This window comes from Piliocolobus tephrosceles, chromosome 3 (assembly GCF_002776525.5).
Source record: "Piliocolobus tephrosceles isolate RC106 chromosome 3, ASM277652v3, whole genome shotgun sequence".
Classification (NCBI taxonomy): domain Eukaryota; kingdom Metazoa; phylum Chordata; class Mammalia; order Primates; family Cercopithecidae; genus Piliocolobus; species Piliocolobus tephrosceles.
In genome coordinates, this window is record NC_045436.1 from 4,326,706 (window position 1) to 4,344,594 (window position 17,889).

The 17,889-nt window shown below is 39.8% G+C and overlaps 2 protein-coding genes across 4 annotated transcripts in view; one reads left to right on the forward strand and one right to left on the reverse strand.

Moving 5' to 3' along the window:
* Nucleotides 1-16,823: 16,823 nt before the first annotated feature.
* On the reverse strand, nt 16,824-17,633 carry LOC111548466. Its single transcript, XM_023220931.2, has 2 exons — nt 17,309-17,633; nt 16,824-16,969 (listed from the first exon to the last, which is right to left on the reverse strand). Exons 1-2 carry the CDS (start codon nt 17,525-17,527, stop codon nt 16,856-16,858), a joined length of 333 nt encoding a protein of 110 aa, XP_023076699.2. The 5' UTR covers nt 17,528-17,633; the 3' UTR covers nt 16,824-16,855.
* Nucleotides 17,336-17,889, forward strand: part of CCDC110 (coiled-coil domain containing 110) — a 27,077-nt gene continuing 26,523 nt past the window's right edge. For 2 of the 3 annotated variants that reach the window (XM_023220926.3, XM_023220928.3), the window contains exon 1: nt 17,336-17,395. In XM_023220926.3, coding sequence (XP_023076694.2) covers nt 17,386-17,395 — 10 coding nt within the window. In that variant the 5' untranslated portion in view covers nt 17,336-17,385. The remainder of the gene's footprint in view (nt 17,396-17,889) is intronic. The other variant, XM_023220927.2, reaches the window with a different exon arrangement.

Sequence of the window (17,889 nt, forward strand, 5' to 3'; positions counted from 1 at the left end):
GTTCAGATAAGTTCAGATGTTTAATAAGAAGCTTTTTATAGTAACAAAACATAGTATGTTCTAATCTGAAATTTGACAGAGATATGGCTTAAATTTGATAATTTAGACTGTGTAACTAAGGCAGGTCCTAAAACTGCATGCTCATTACTTTGAAGAAAAGTCATTCTTTTGACAATTAAATCTTGAAATTTAAACATGTAGAGGAATTACATAGAGAATTATAACAGAAATGAATACTAAGTGAAAATTATTTTTAATATATAAAGTACAGCATGAAAACAGGCATGTTGAAAAAAATTAAAACTCTAAAAATGCAAACAAATGCAAAAGCAATATTTCCCCCTATGCTAGCATTTTGTTTTTCAATAATGAATTCACACTAGGAATCCTATACAGAAATTCATGCCATGAAAAATAATGCCAACCAGTTTTGATTTAGCTCACAGAAAATCATTTTCTTAGAAAACAGACTAGCCACTGTGTTTGGATTTATAAGCTTATGAAAACTAAGAATGATCAATGAAATGATCTATGATTAAGAATTGGGTGCCTATGAACTTTGGATGCATTAATTAAATTACTATATTTTTCAGGAGAAACATAATGTAGAGCTACTCCACTATCTGCCAATAGGAGACTGATTGAATGAAAACAATTCTAGTTGTCGCATATTTTTGCACCCGTGTAAGCAGCATAAAGTAAAGCTTAATGGTTAATGTGAGCCACAAACAGTTTACCCATCTCTACAGGTGATAAAGCTCACCAACTGCCCAGCACAGGAACACTCCAAGCTAAGTAGAATGGAGCTTTACGTTTCTTCTATCAACAACTTTAGTTGCAAAAGTTTGCCAAGTTGTCCTTTGAGCAGATCTAATTTCAGTCCTAAGAAAAACTGCTACTTGTAACAATTACTCTCTATTATCATGTCATAGTGACCTAATGTTCTTTTTAAAATTTATGCTTTTCCAATTGTATCTAAAGCATAAAAAAAGAAGACTGAAGAAAGAATGAAGGCATTCAGATAATTCAAGTAAATAAACCATTTGCCTGATCTATATGATTATTTCAAGATAATTCTCTCAGGTGTCTATTCATTTTGGAGAGCACTCAATAAATATTTATTGAGCACCTATGAAGTAAAAGATGTTGAAAGCTACACATAACAAAATAGATTTTAAATATTTCGTCTATATTCACAAGTTGACTTTTTTCTTTTTTTGAGATGGAGTTTCACTCTTGTCACCCTGGCTGGAGTGCAATGGCATGATCTCACCTCACTGCAACCTTAGCCTCCTGGGCTCAAGCCATTCTCCTGCCTCAGCCTCCTGAGTAGCTGGGATTATAGGCGTGTGCCACCACTCCTGGCTAATTTTTGTATTTTTAGTAGAGACGGGGTTTCACCATGTTGGCCAGCCTGGTTTTGAACTCCTGACCTCCGGTGATCCTCTCGCCTCAGCTTCCCAAAGTGCTGGGATTACAGGCATGAACCACCACACCTGGCCCCTTTTTGTTTTTTTGTTTGTTTGAGACAGAGTCTCACTCTGTCACCCAGGCTGGAGTGCAGTGGTATGATCTCATCTCACTGCAACCTCTGCCTCTTGGTGAGATCTCAGCTCCCTGCAACCTCTGCCTGTTGGGCTCTAGCAATTCTCCTGTCTCAGCCTCCCGAGCAGCTGGGACTACAGCCGTGGTGGCCACCACACCTGGCTAATTTTTGTATTTTTAGCAGAGATGGTTGTTTCACCACGTTAACCAGGCTGGTCTCAAACCCCTGACCTCAAGTGATCCGCCCTCCTCAGCCTTACAAAGTGCTGGGATTACAGGCGTGAGCCACCGAGCCTGGTCTACAAATTGACGTTTTAAAGCTAATTAGAATGTTATGTGTGATTGATTTGGAAACAAAGTACCTATAAGAAGTGGTTATCTCGTTGAAATTACTTTCAGATTTCTTAGTAATATTATCCATCATTCATAAAAAAAAGAAAAGAAAAAAATAACATAAAATTCTCTCTGAGTTCCCAAAGCTCCCAGCCATCACCCTTCTAGAGCACTGCTTCATCCTGCAGACCTTTTATTCCACCTCGTGAATATACTTGATCCTGATGGCAATTCCTCCGATTAATGCTTGCTCTGTCAGCTATGCTGTTAGACCAAAGCATGCTAATGAGTACTAATAATTTTCTTTTTTTTTTTTTCTTTTGAGATGGAGTCTCACTCTGTCACCCAGGCTGGAGTGCAGTGGCGCGATCTCTGCTCACCGCAACCTCCGCCTCCCTGGTTCAAGTGATTCTCCTGCCTCAGCTTGCCAAGTAGCTGAGATTACAGGGGAGCACCACTACACCCGGCTAATTTTTGTATTTTTAGTAGAGACGGGGTTTCACCTTGTTGGTCAGACTGGTCTCGAACTCCTGACCTCAGCTGATCCACCTGCCTCACCCTCCCAAAGTGTTGTGATGACAGGTGTGATCCACCACACCCAGCCTAATAATTTTCTGTTGCTCTCATTTATGTCAGATATTTGCATTTTGTTCCAGAGACAGTCCTTTCATGGAGAAGAATGTCTTCAATGGTAGGAATCCTAGATAATTAGTTGGCTGGTGGCAGGCCATTAGGTGGCTCTCAAATGACCTCATTATTATGAACAGGAACAAAATTAATCACAGGTTCAATACGCAATTCAGCTATTTGACTTTACTCTATTTAACCTTCCAGATGACACCAGAAATTGATATCCTTTTCTGAATAATGCACGTTATTTCAACACATGGAAGATCAGAAAGCATGTGGTAATAGATGTGTATACATGTGTCATCCCAGGTAGAAACACGCCAAGGGTACGTCCTCATGATGGCTTGGGAACAATAGCATGTTCTAATATGTGCTCTCCAGTGTACACTCATGGTGTTCACAGCTATCAAGGAGGGCAGCTTTGGAACTCAGAGCAGCAACTGGCACCTCACTCCGCTTAACAATAGTCAATTGCGATGGATCACACCTGAAGATTCAAGCTGGCTCATCCATTGTGATGTAGTTAGGACAGGTTTTGAGAGTTATTTGATCAAATAACAATTCAATTCCATTTTTAAAAACTTTTTATTAAAACATGACACACATGCAGAAAAGCGCACACACACCAAGTGTGCTTGCAGCACAGTGAATTTACTCACGAAGTGAATAAACCCCTGTAACTGCCAAGTGATGAGGACATAGAAGACAGCTAGCTCTCGAACCCCCTTCCTCCCTCTCCCTTTTCTTAACATCCCATCATCTCCAAAGTTTTCCACTCTGCTAACTTCTAACACCATAAACTAGTATTGCCCGGTTTTGAACTTCGTATTTTTAATAAATATTTATATTTGTATATTTAAATATTTATATTTATATTTCTTCTGTGACAGTTCCTTACACACACACTTATGCTTTCCATTGCTCTTCATTCCTTTCTGCATGTCTACATTTCCATCTTCCTTTAAAACTCCCTTTAGTTGTTTTTTTTTTTTTTTTTTTTTTTTTTGAGATGGACCCCCAGGTTGGAGTGCAGTGGTGTGATCTTGGCTGTCTGCAAGCTCTACCTCCCGGGTTCATACCATTTTCTCACTTCAGCTTCCCGAGTAGCTGGGACTACAGGCACCTACCACCACACCTGACTAATTTTTTGTATTTTCAGTAGAGACGCGGTTTCACCGTGTTAGCCAGGATGGTCTTGATCTCCTGACCTTGGGATAGGCCCACCTTGGCCTCCCAAAGTGCTGGGATTACAGGTGTGAGCCATTGCACCCAGCGACTTTAGTTGTTCTTTAGTGCAGACCTCCAGGTCACAGATTTTCTCTATTCTAGTTTTGAAAAACGCTCATTTCCATTTCATTTGTGAAGAATATTTAAATCAGTAAAGCATACTAGGTTTATAATTTATTTTTCTTTGTGTTCTCTTATTGTGCTAAAACATACATAACACGAAATTTACCATTTTTAAGTATATGATTCAATGGTATTAATGACATTCATGATGTTGTGCAACCATCATCAATATCCATTTTCATCATCCCCAAACCCCGAACAGAAACTCTGTGCCCATTAAACAATAACTCCCCAGCCCCCCCTACTTTCAGTCCCTGGTAACCTCTATTATACGCTATGACTGTGGCTATGCCTACTTGAGGTACCTCATATAAGTGGAATCGAACAGTATTTGTCCTTTTGCGTCTGCTTTCTTTCACTTAGCAGAGTGTTTTCAAGTTTTATCTATGTTGCAGCATGTGTCAGAATCTCACTCCTTTTTAAGGCTGAATAGTATTTCATTATATATATATGCGCCATACATTTTAATCCATTCATTTATTGATGGAATTTTAGTTTTTTTCCACATTCTAACCATTTTGACTAACGCTGCTATAAACACTGGTGTGCACACTAGTTATTCTAACATCTTCACCTTCAAAGATTATAATACTGGTGATGACTAAATTGTCACTAAAGACTGTTAAAAAAAATACAAATATAATGATCCTTTGCATTTTACACACACATCACAATTTTGACTTCGCAATCTACGAATGGAGCTGCTGTCTGGGGAATACAAAGACAAAAAATTCCACCAACTGAACTTAGTTTTAAAGAAACCTGTTGTTGGGAGGGGAGTTCTACAGCCAAAGCTTTGCCTAGGAACCACCCCGTATGGAAAATTACTTTTCCAAAGAAGAACCAGACAAGTAGATGATCTTTTGATGTCACGTCTCCCCTAATTCCTAAGTTTTCTGTACGGGAGAGAATGTGTTCATGCTGCCAATGCGTCAAGATCAGTGAGAGGTGCTCAGTGAGGAAAGAGCACTTGGTGGAATGCGGGCTGCCAATTACAAATCTCCGGATAAAATAGAGAGAAAATGCGACTATGTCTCCACTTGAGATCCCTAGTTAGCCAACAGATCGGGGCAGGGTAAAAAGACAAATGTAATTATTTCATTCTACTAGAAGAACAAGCAAAAACGCCTTGGGGTCTACATTTACGCTTATTAACTACTAAAACTAAAATGAATTAGTGTTTGTCAGGCAAAGAAAACTGAAAAATCAGGAATTGCACTCCATAACTGCCACAGTGGGTTCTTCTTCGTTTTTTATCAATATAATGTAAGCGAAATAATTGGAGAAATAAAAAGAAATGAATTTATCATAAAAATGTATATTTTAATATTTATGTATGTGGGCATAGCTATAACAGAAGACAATAGGAATTCATCAGTATGAATGCAGTAGCTACAAATGCAGACTAATATTTATGTATGTGGGCATAGCTGTAACAGAAGACAATAGGAATTCATCAGTATGAATGCAGTAGCTACAAACGCAGACTAATGTGAGTGCATTATATTGGCCCCTCAGACACCTAAGAAGTGTTGCTTTTGGTGACTTGATTAAGTTGTGAACAAAGTTTTTTCAAACAATCTATTAATTTACATGGCAGTCGCAGTCATAACACCTTCTATTTATATTAAACATTACAAAATCATTTTGCGTTTTACAAGGAAAATAGATTTGTTTTTATAATCATGTAATTATAAACAGGTTTTTCACCTACATGAATATCTGGCATTAAATGTGCAAGCAATGCAGAAGAGTTTTTCTTTTTTTTTTCTTTCTGAGACAGGGTCTCACTCTGTCACCCAGGCCGGAGTGCAGGGGCACAATCATAGCTCACTGTGCAGCCTCAACCTCATAGGCTCAACTGATCTTCTCACTTCAGCCTCCTGTGTAGCTGGGACTACAGGCACGTGCCACCGTGCCTGGCTAATGTTTATATTTTTTTGTAGAGATGAAGCCTTGCTATCTATATTGCCACAGTTTGTCTCAAGCAATCCTCCCACTTCAGCCTTCCAAAGTGCTGGGATTACGGTCATGAGCCACGGCATCCGGTCAATACAGGAGAATTCCTCAATACGTAGGACTGTTTGGCACATTACAGATCGTTTCATATCCCCGGTCCAATTGCACTAAATCCCAATAGACCTCCCATTCCTGTGACAGCCACAACACAGAGGCAAATAATCCTCTGAAGTGTATCACCATCATTGAGAACTTCTTGTCCTTGAAGGTGATTAAACGGAATTGTTCTAGATAAGGAAATGATCTGATGATGGCTCCTCAGGGCAACAGTAAGGGGTTAAGGAAAGAAGACCAGGGCACACATGTATAAAAATGTAATTTGTAGGCTTCCACAAGTGCTAGGGACCTAGGCCTACCACATACCTGAAACCCAAAGATGGTAAGACCCTGAATAAGGATGTCTTTGTAGTTATTTAAGAATTCCATTTCCAGGTTTGCCATAGAGTGAGTGAGGCAGACTTGGAAATGGAATTCCTGGAAATAACTAAAAATATTAATTGTGGAGCCAATTGACTTTAAATTGTCCTTGATCATGGGCGAGAAACAATGAAAGCATCAGACACGATGCCTGAAGATCAGTGCAGAGCCCTTTACCCAGTCACCTGGATTGTGTAAGCCTGGGTTTTATTTGGACAAGAACCTAAAAGTTTCCCCTTACTTGTCATTTTGCACCTAGATCAGGAACTGAGTATGGATCTCTTGTTAAGCTAAGAAAAATGAAGAAAAGTTACAACCTGAAAACTACCACACGTCACTGTGTTTGATAAAGCATGGTGGTCTGTCTCAAAAATGTTATTTTGAGAATTCCTACTCTTGTGTTCCTTTACAAGGAACAGAAAACAGGCTGGCTGGAAAGCTGGACAACAGATTTAGCAGAACTCCTCATCATTTTAGGTGGAAAAAGCATTTGTGGATGGGTGAATTATTTGGGTCCAGAAGTTAACATTATTAGGTGACATCAACATAAATGGCAGAGTAAGGACCTCTGAAAATTCTCTTCTCCATAAAAGTGACTAGAACAACAGCACAATTGTCAGAATCAACTTTTTCACACATCTGGAAATTAACCCACGTCTTGCAGTAATCCAGGGAGCATTCATTTAATCAAAACAGCAGAATCTTGGTACGAGCAGTGAGCTCTGGGTGTTCTGTTAGGTTGGTGCAAACATAATTGCAGTTTTCTCATTGTTGGAATTTACCATTTGATGTTGGAATACATTCTCAAATAAATGTGGTTATGTTATACATCACTTTAATGGGCATTTCTCACTATGCTTTTTTGTTAATGACTTATTACTTGCTATTTATTTTAGACTATGGAAATGATGTTAGACAAAAAGCAAATTCAAGCAATGTTTTTATTCAAGTTCCAAATGGGTCATAAAGGAGCAGAGACAACTCACAACATCAACAATGCATTTGGCTCAGAACAGTACAGTGGTGGTTCAAGAAGTTTTGTAAAGGAGACGAGAGCCTCAAAGATGAGGAGCATAGTGGCAGGCTATCAGAAGCTGACAACAACCAGTTGAGAGCAATCATTGAAGCTGATCCTCTTACCTACACAAGAAGTCACCAAATAACTCAACAGTGACCATTCTACGGTCTTTCGGCATTTGAAGCAAATTAGAAAGGTGAAAAAGCTACATAAGTGGGTGCCTCATGAACTGAGTGAATTTTTTTTTTAAATCGTCATTTTGAAGTGTCATCTTCTCTTATTCTACACAATAACGAGCTGTTTCAGATTGTGATGTGTAACAAAAAGTAGACTTTATACGACAACCAGCTCAGTGGGTGGGCCAAGAAGAAGCTCCAAAGCACTTCCCAAAGCCAAACTTGTACCAAAAAAAGGTCATGGTCACTGGCTGGTGGTCTGCTGCTGGTGTGACCCACTACAGCTTTCTGAATCCTGACAAAACCATTACATCTGAGAAGTATGCTCAGCAAATCAGTGAGATGCATGGAGAATTATAATTCCTGCAGCTGGCATTGGTCAACAGAAAGGGCCCAATTCTTCTCCACAATAATGCCCAACCACACATGGCACAACCAACACTTCAAAAGTTGAACAAATTGGGCTAAAAAGTTTTGCCTCATCCACCATATTCACCTGACCTCTCACCAACCAACTACCACTTCAAGTATCTCGACAACTTTTTGCAGGAAAAATGCTTCCACAACCAGCAGGATGCAAAAAATGCTTTCCAAGAGTTCGTCAAATCCCAAAGCATGGATATTCACACTACAGGAATAAAAAACTTATTTCTCATAGGCAAAAATGTGTTGATTGTAATGGTTCCTATTTTGATTAATAAAGATGTTTTTAACCTAGTTATAATGACTTAAAATTCACAGTCCAAAACCGTGGTTACTTTTGCCCCAACCTAATAGCTTCCCCAGTCCTATTTCCTGAGCTCCAACTCCATGACAGCTTTGAAAACCAAAAGCCCTCATTCATTATTAAAACCAGCAGCCTACTTTGACAAACTCCAAATGGGATAAACTCAGAGATCCACACTTAGCCACATCATAATCAAACTGTTTAAAGCCAAAGACAAAAGAGAGAATCTTGAAGGATCAAGAGAGAAGCAACACATAATGTACAAAGGATCTTCAATGAGAGTAAGAGCTGATTTCCCATCAAAAACCATGGAGGCAGAGGCAGTGGGATGATGTATTCAAAATGCTGAAAGAAAAGGATTGCCAACTCAGGAGTCTATAACCAACAAAGCTATCCTTTAGAAAGGAAAGTGAAATTAAAACACTCCCAGATAACCAAAAAATTAAAACATTCCCAGATAAAGAAAAACCAACAGAATTTGTTGCTAATAGATCTGTCTTCCAAGAAATACTAGAGTGTGTATGCAGTTGAAATAAAAAGACACTGGACAGTGACTCAAATCCACATTATTAAATAAAACAGCACTGGTAAAAGTACACATAAGTAAATACAAAAAAGAGTGTAAATATACATCTACACACACACACACACATATATATAGTAACCCCTTTCTTCTCCTCTGAAACTTAAAAGACAACCACATAAATAGATAATTATAGACTGGGCATGGTGGCTCAAGCTTGTAGTCTCAGCATTTTGGGAGGCTGAGGTGGGAAGATCACTTGATGCCAGGAGTTTTTAACCAGACTTGATGACATAGTGAGACCCCTGTCCACCAAAAAAAAAAAAAAAAATTAATTATCCAGGCATGATGGCATCTTCTTGTAGTCCTAGCTACTTGGGAATCTGAGGTGGGAGTATTGCTTGAACCCAGGAGTTCAAGGTTGCAATGAGCTATGATTGTATCACTGCACTCCAGCCTGGGCAACAGAACAAGGCCTTGTCCTCTTAAAAAAAGAAATATATATATATATATATAAAACATATATAATATAAATAAAATAAATCTACATTTGTGTGTGTATATATACACACATACATAAATATACATACACACACATATAAATGTAGATTTATTGTATGTCTATGCACACACATATATATAAATGTAGATTTATATTATATATATTTAAGGCCAGGTATGGTGGCTCACACCTGTAATTCTAGCACTTTGGGAGGCCAAGGTGGGCAAATAAGCTGAGCTTATTTGGAGTTCGAGACCAGCCTAGGTAAAATGGTGAAACTCTGTCTCTACTAAAAATACAAAAATTTATTTTGGTGCAGTGGTGAACGCCTGTAATCCCAGCTACTCAAAAGGCTGAGACACAAGAATCACTTGAGCCCAGAAGGCAAAGGTTGTAGTGAGCCAAGATTGTGCCACTGCACTCCAGCCTGAGTGAGAGAGCAAGACTCTGTCTCAGAAAAAAATAATAATAATTAATTAAATTTAAATTTAAATTTAGAAATAAAATATATATTATATATATATAATAATCTACATTGTAGATTAAATAAATAAATAAATCTGCTATATATAAAATAAATCTACATTGATGGTCACACAGACGTAGATGTAATTACATAGAAGCAATTTATATAACAACAAATACATGTAATTTGTATAACAATAATAGCATACAGGAGGTTAAAGAGAACAAAACTATACTGAAGCAAAATTTTGTAGATAATTGAAATTAACTTGTTATTAATATAAACTACATTATTATAAATTAAGATGTTAATTATAATCCTCAGGGCAACTACTAAGGGAAAAGATAGATAGTAGATCGATACATATATACATACATACATACATACATGACTTCCCCAAATTTCCCAAATGTATCTCTTAAGGGAATTAAGATGGTATACCAGAACATATGTATAAACAACACTATTTAACACAAAATAAGGCAGTAATGAAGGGAATTGAAAATTAAGGCATAAGATATAGAAAAACAGCAAATGGCAGAACTAAATCCTACTTTATCAGTAGTTATATTAAATGTAAATGGGTTAAACACTTCAATTAAAAGGCAGAGATTGGCACAATGGGTTTACATAACATGATTCAGCTATTTGCTGCCTGTAGGAGACACATTTTAGATTTAAAGACACAAATACATTGAAAGAAAAAGATATAGCATGCAATGGTAACCAAAAGAGAGCTGGAGGGTTAACATAATACCAGATAAAACAAGTGTTTAGAAAAAAAATTGTTACTAAAGACAAAAAAAAGAAGACATTTTAATGATAAAAGAGTAAATACATCAAAAAGATATAACAATTATAAACATATTGCACCAAACAACAGAGCCCAAAATAAGTGAAGCAAAAACTGACAGACTTGAAGGAAGACAATTCAACAATTACACTTTAAGACTTCAGTACTCCACTTTCAATAATGCAGTGAACAACTAAAGCGATCAACGTGGAAATACAGAACTTGAACAACTCTACATGTCAGCTAGACCCAAAAGACAACTATAGAAAATACCACCCAACAGGCTGGGCATGGTGGCTCATGCCTGTAATCCCAGCACTTTAGGAGGCCAAGGCAGGCAGATCACAAGATCAAGAGATCGAGACCATCCTGGTCAACACAGTGAAACCCCATCTCTACTAAAAATACAAAAAAAAATTAGCTAGGCATGGTGGCATGCATGGTGTGAAACTCCATCTCAAAAAAAAAAAAAAAAAAAAGAAAAGAAAACCACACACACCACATAACTTATCAGAGCTAATAAATGAATTCGACAAGGCTGCAGAATACACTATTGACATACAAAAAGTCAATACTTCATAATAAATAATCTGATATTGAAATTAAGAAATTGGCTTTATTTACAAAGTAACAAGAATAAAATACTTAGGACTAAATTTTAAAAAGAAACGCAATACTTGTACACTAAAACTACAAATCATCATTGAAATAAATTAATGAAGACTTAAATGAAAAGACACTGTATGCATGTATTACAAGACTTACTATTGTTAGGGTCACCATACTCCTAATTTGAGGCACAGATTCAATGTAGTCTCTCTCAAAATTCCAGCTGCCATTTTTGCAGAAATGGACAAGATGACCCTAAAATTCATACAGAAATGCAAGGGATCTAGTAAGAGCCACAACAATCTGGAAAGAGAAGAATAAATTTGGGGATTCATACTTCTAGATTTTAAAACTTACTATGGTAATCAAGACACCTGGAATTGGCATAAGGATAAACATATAAATCAATGGAATAGAACACACTCAGAATAAACCCATAGCATTACTGGTACAAATGTAAAATGGCATATCTGCTTTGGAAAATAGTTTGGCAGTTCCTCAAAATGTTAAACATTGAGTCACCTATGTGATCCAATTTTTTGATGTCTAGTATACAATAAAGAAAAATGAAAACATATGTCCACACAGAACTTGTACACAAATGTTCACAACAGCACGAGTCATAACATCCAAACAGTGGAAATAACCTCCAGGTCCACTAACTGATGAACAGATAAACAAAATGTGGCTGATCCACACAGTGGAATATGATTCAGCCATAAAAAGGAATGAAGTACTGATAGATGCTACCACATGGATGCACATTGAAAATAATATGTTAAAGAATCCAGACACAAAGGCCATATGTTGCATAGCTTCGTTCATAGGAAACATCTAGAATAGGCAAATCCATAGACACTGAAACTAGGTTAGTGATTGCCCAGGGTTCAGGGTGAAGGTAGAGTGGGGAATGGTTGCTAAACGGTAGTGATGAAAACGTTCTGGAATTAGATAGTTGTGATGCTCGTACAACCTTATGAATATACTAAAAACCACTACATGACATACCTTTAAAAGGTGACTTTTATGGCATGCCAATCATATCTCAATAAAATCAGCCAGTCCACATATTTTATGGTTCCATTAACATGAAACGTCCAGAATAGGCAAATATGAAGAGACAGAAAATAAATTAATGATTGCCTAGAGCTAGGGGGTTGGGGTGAAATGGGGAGTGATAGGTAATGGGTGCAGGGCTTTTTTGGGGGATGACGAAACATTCTGAAGTTGTTTTGTTGTAAGATTGTTCCAGCATATGTGAATAGACTATGAACCACTGAATCACACTTTAAATGGGTGAAGTATATCTCATTAAAGCTCTTATTTTTAAAAAGAACACTAATATAAATATGTATTTGTCACTAATCTGTTAAGTATATACATTCCTAAGAACGAAATGTTTAGGGTCAAAAGAAACAACATGGTTAGAAATATTCCTCCTTATTTAGATGTTTTATAAATCCCTTTTCTGGAAATGCGTGATCATTGCTGATATAACAGCAACGGCAAACACACAGCTCTTACTATGTACCAAGTACTGTTCTAAATGCTTTACATGCATGAATTCATTCACTCTTCACAGCAGCCCTGTGAGGTAGCTACTCTTTGTCTTCCTATTTTACAGATGAGGAAACTGAGACACAGAAGTTATTCAGTTTCTCCTGTGTAAATGGAGCCAGAATTTGAATCCAGATAGTTTGGTTTTGGAATCCAGGCTCTTTGCTTTTCACTTAGGATAATCATAAGGTTTTCATAGAACCACAAAGTTCTCAGTAAGCTTTGTCAAAATTATCTCTTGGATTCCATTTCAGTACAACTTACTTCAGGTATTAGAGCCTAATGGTTACAAAAATGAGCTTTGGACTCAGGCAGAGGTGACATGAATCCCAGCTCTCTACCTTTCAGCTGTAAGAAACAGGGAAATCATGAAATCTCTCCAGACCTCAGCTTCATCAACCCCACAAGATTAGGATAATCCTACTTTACAGAGTTGTTGTAAGAATTAAGATAATTCATATAAAAATATCAAACACATCACCTATTAAGTAAAGTGTAAGTAATCCTATAAGAAATTATTATTATATATAATTTTCACTATTCAATTCCAGATCAAAAATTATGTTCCTCTTTCTTCCAATTATTCTTTGGTACCAAAATCAAGGGTCAATTAAATGAGCACAACTATATCAAGCTGCAACGTTCACAGAACTGGATTCCTATTCCTGCGAATCCCAAGACAGCTGATATTTCACACTGAAACCGATCAGGTTGACGGAGCTCACTGGAGCTTTTCTTCATCTGAGGAGGGCAGTTTTAAAAGCCTGATCTCACATGAAACCCAGCTCCACCAAAGACTCGCTGACAATACTCTATCTGTTATATCCAATGGTAATTTCAAGGCAATTCTTAATTCTTGAAGGATTTAGAAGACTAACAATTAAAGTCAATTCTGAGTAAGATTTCCAGCTACTGACACATTATTACTAATCCTCACAACAACTTTGCCAAATAAATATTTTACAGATGAGGGAAAGTTTCAGAGAGTTGGATTTTTGTATAGGGCCAAACAAATAGAAGGAAAAAAGCACGTAAACTCACTAATATTCACTAGTAATAAGTAATATGGTTTGGAAATCTTCAAACGTATAAAAATTTAAACATTATTAAAATTCCTCCTCTCTATTGTATGGTTTTATTTTTAGCACTGATAACTTTTAGTCCATATTTGTTCTCTTTAGAATAAAAATCATTTCTTCCATAAGTGCTAGCAAAAGCAGAGGAATAATAAAAATATTAAGTAATACTGTCACTAAGAAGGTTGTCATGGAGACAGTTCTGGATAAGGACTTGGAATGTAGGCACAGCTCGGCCATCTGCAGAATGAGGAGAGGGGACAGGATGATCTCTGAGACCTCTAACACGCAAATACTCAAAGATCTGATATCAACATTGTCTTCACCCATGTCAACTAGGCTGGCCATTCCATTTAGTGAGGGCATGCTGTCAATGTAGCCAGATTCTTGGTGCAATTTAGAAGTTTCTTTCTGTTCCATGGTCATAAATGCCACCTCTGACTCATGCGTGGCTCACAACAGAAGTCAAGCAAGGAGCAAGCATTTATCATTGCAAATTAATTAGCTCCATTGGAAGTACACATTAATGGTATCTTTATATAGCAAGGGAAACATGCTATTATTATTAATGTAAAACAAAGTGGCCTGAGGCAGTGCAGCTCCTTAAGTGTCTAAAAACTAGAACAGTTTGGCATCAAAAAGAAGGGGGCTCTCCTAACGTCTAAAGTCAGATAAAAAAGGAAAAAGAAAAAAGGGGGCTCATGTACTACAAGTTGAATTAAAGACTCCTCAGTCTGGAAGAGGCTACAGAGACTACTGCCTTTGATGGACTCAAAGTGATAACACCTACTCACCCGTAGTAAACTTCACAGACAGCGCTGTTCTGACCTAAGGGCCTTGTTACAGAGAAAGTGTGTTCCCCGTTGCTTGTCTCTGTCATCTCTACAAAATGGCCAGACCTTCACACATTCAAAGAGACTGTTAGTCCTCTGTCCTCCTCTTGGTCCAAGTCATGTCTATTACTCAATTCCCATTCTATTACTCTATTCTTCAAGTTCTCTTTCCAACTTATTTTTTTGCACCCAGTCTCTCTTTGCCACTGATTCTTATTCCCAGCCTACAAACATGCTCAAGTACTGCACCCCATCCTAAAAATATCCCTTTCCCTAACACCTGCTCCTTCACGAGCTACTTTGATATTTCTCTATGTCTATCCCTGTAGCACATCAAACTTGTTAAACAAACTTCACTCTCTCAGTAACCCATCATAACACTAAATAAACCCTCTTAAAGCAGCAATTAACTTCCTAAGAGCCACAGCTGGAGTTTACCTTGTTGGCTTATGGAGTTCATTCTCATACAGATGAAATCAGGTTAAAACTAACATTAAAGGCAATTTAAAGAAGGCTGCGGGGAGAGGTGTTTGTATTTGGATAAAGCCTTTGAGTTGTGGAAAGTAGGCCACTACCCACCCAAGACATCCTAAGTCACCAGCACATGGGTCCTCTCTGTGATCAAAACACAACTGCCCAAAATTTCTTTTTCTTTTTCTTTTTCTTTTTTTTTCCTGAGACGGAGTCTCGCTCTGTCGCCCAGGCTGGAGTGCAGTGGCGCCATCTCAGCTCACTGCAAGCTCCGCTCCCGGGTTCACACCATTCTCCTGCCTCAGCCTCCCGATAGCTGGGACTACAGACACCCGCCACCACGCCTGGCTAATTTTCTGTATTTTTAGTAGAGACAGGGTTTCACTGTGTTAGCCAGGATGGTCTCGATCTCCTGACCTCGTGATCCACTTGCCTTGGCCTCCCAAAGTGCTGGGATTACAGGCATGAGCCACCGCACCTGGCCCCAAATTTCTTACACCCTAAGGGCAATCTGGTCATTTTTTTCATGCTAGTATAGATTTCATCTATGATTAATAATAGCCTTGTGATATCAGGTTTAAAAAAAGGTCTTATGAAACTGAAAAACCCAGAAGTATTTTAGTCTGGTAATAAGTTGCTAAGAATAGGTTCACTAGCTTGTTTTTGTGCAATGCTCTTGACTTTACTCCAGATTGTTAAATCTGCAGCTGTTAGTCAACAGGTGAAGAGGATTCCCTAGGAGGAGCTACTGTTTGAAGATCTTTGAAATATTGTGACTCACAGCTTTTGTTTAAATTGGTACTTCAGATTTTAATTCCATCCTTTAGCAAATAATCTTCACAATCAAAAAAAGTCAAAGATTTTTTTCAGGGCAGTTTTTTCTTTCTTTTCTTTTTCTTTTCTTTTTTTTTTTTTTTTTTTTTTGAGACAGAGTGCCACTCTGTGGCCCAGGCTGGAGTGCAGTTGTACTATGTCGAATCACTGCAGCCTCTGCCTCCTGGGTTCAAGTGATTCTCCTGCCTCAGCCTCCCAAGCAGCTGGGATTATAGATGTACTCCACCATACCTGACTGATTTTTGTATTTTCAGTAGACACGAGATTTCACCATGTTGGCCAGGCTGGTCTCGGACTCCTGACCTCAGATGATCCACCCACCTTGGCCTCCCCAAGTGCTGGGATTACAGGTGTGGGCCACAGCGCCGGATCTAGAGCCCATTTCTTTGTTTGTTTGTTAGTTTGGTTTTGTTTTTTTGTTTTTTTGAGATGGAGTCTGGCTCTGTCGCCCAGGCTGGAGCGCAGTGGCACGATCTTGGCTCACTGCAACCTCTGAGTCCCGGGTTCAAGCGATTCTTCTGCCTCAGCCTCCTGAGTAGCTGGAACTACAGGCATGCGCACTGCAGCCCATTTCTATAGGAAACAAGAAATTAGAGGAAGTAAGCCTTGAAACTATCATAAGAAGTTTCGTTTCAATGAAAGCAAGCCATGTATTACTTATCCTTTATTATATGTTATTATATAGCAAATTATGATATCCTGGTGATTGTGATTTTGAATTTTAATTTTCTATGTGTAATGGTTTACTACAAAATAAATAATATATAATCGTTTAAAACTTTAAAGAGCACCATTCTCTGATGGGCAGGAGGATTAGCTGGGGGCGTACCCAGTCCTTGGTTAAAGGAGGTCGGGTTTCCCGTGAATGCAACATCAATCCTGCACGTGATTCACCAGGTTCGTAAAAATTAACATGAAGACCGCCGTCGCTTCCGACAGCTTTAATGAGCATATTTTAATACATGTTTAGGTTAAGTTAATTATTGGGAAATAGGAGTCTCCTTTTCATTGCAGCAAACAAAAGTCCTTTCACAATATTGGTCATGGGCCATTCAAATCCCCAAATGCTGAAACTCCCCTGAGGGATGCGCTGAAAGGAGAGGACTAAGAATAAAACCAGCGATGAAGTGGAGATGAGGAAAGACAAAGGGGAAGCTCTCAGGTGTGTGTTCGTCCCCGGGCGGTCCCTTTCTCCGCACCGCTTTGGTCCAGTGGGTACTGCCGCAAGTCCGAGTGTGAGCACGCCCGTCCTGGATAGCCACGCGTGTGCGGGGAGGGGCCCAGGTGGGCTGTCCCGGGCCAGGTTCCCAGGGAAGCTCTCCGGGAAGCGTCCGGAGTGACGAGGGACCCACCGGGACCCCACCAGGGACCCCAGCCGAGCGCGCCGCCGAGGGTGGGGGTGGGGCCGGCGCCCCGGCCACCCGGTTACCCGGCGACAGGATGCCCTGCGCGGGGCGGCGGAGCGGACGCGTGCGGCGGCTGTTGCGAGAGAGATGAGCCGCGGCGATGAGCCCAGGTAAGAGCTGGGCGGGGCTGGGCTCCTAGGGGAGCCGCGGGAACGGAGGGCAGCAGAAGGGCATTCAGCAGGCGGCTCCCCGCTCGAAGCCCCGGGGCATCCCCGGTCCGCCCTTCTGCACTTGCCGCACATTTGCTCGGCCCTAGGGCTGCGCACCCGCTGCGGCCCCCTCCTCCGGCTGTGGCTTACAGGCTAGCTGCGCGGTCTGCCGCCGCTGCCCGCCCAGCGCGCCCTCGGGCGGCCGCTTGCGGAAAGCGCCGTGCCCCGCCCCAGGCCCGGCCTGACGCCATCCCTCCGCCCCGCCCCACCCTTCAGCCCTGACCCCGCCCCATACCTCCGCCCCCTACAGGTCCCGCCCAGTCTCTCCGCCCCATCCCATCCCTGCGCCCCGCCCCAGCCTTCAGCCCCGCCCCCTCCTAATTATCTCCGCGCCGCCCTCCCCGCCCCAGCCTTCGGCCCTGACCCCGCCCCGTTCCTCTACCCCCCACAGCCCC

Excerpts from the sequence above, each read along its gene's own strand:
- LOC111548466 (XM_023220931.2), bottom strand. The coding sequence starts at position 17,527 with ATGTGCGGCAAGTGCAGAAGGGCGGACCGGGGATGCCCCGGGGCTTCG. Across the intron at positions 16,970-17,308 it reads GCAGGGCATCCTGTCGCCGG|CGCATCCCTCAGGGGAGTTT; the intron begins GTAACCGGGTGG and ends CTCTCCTTTCAG.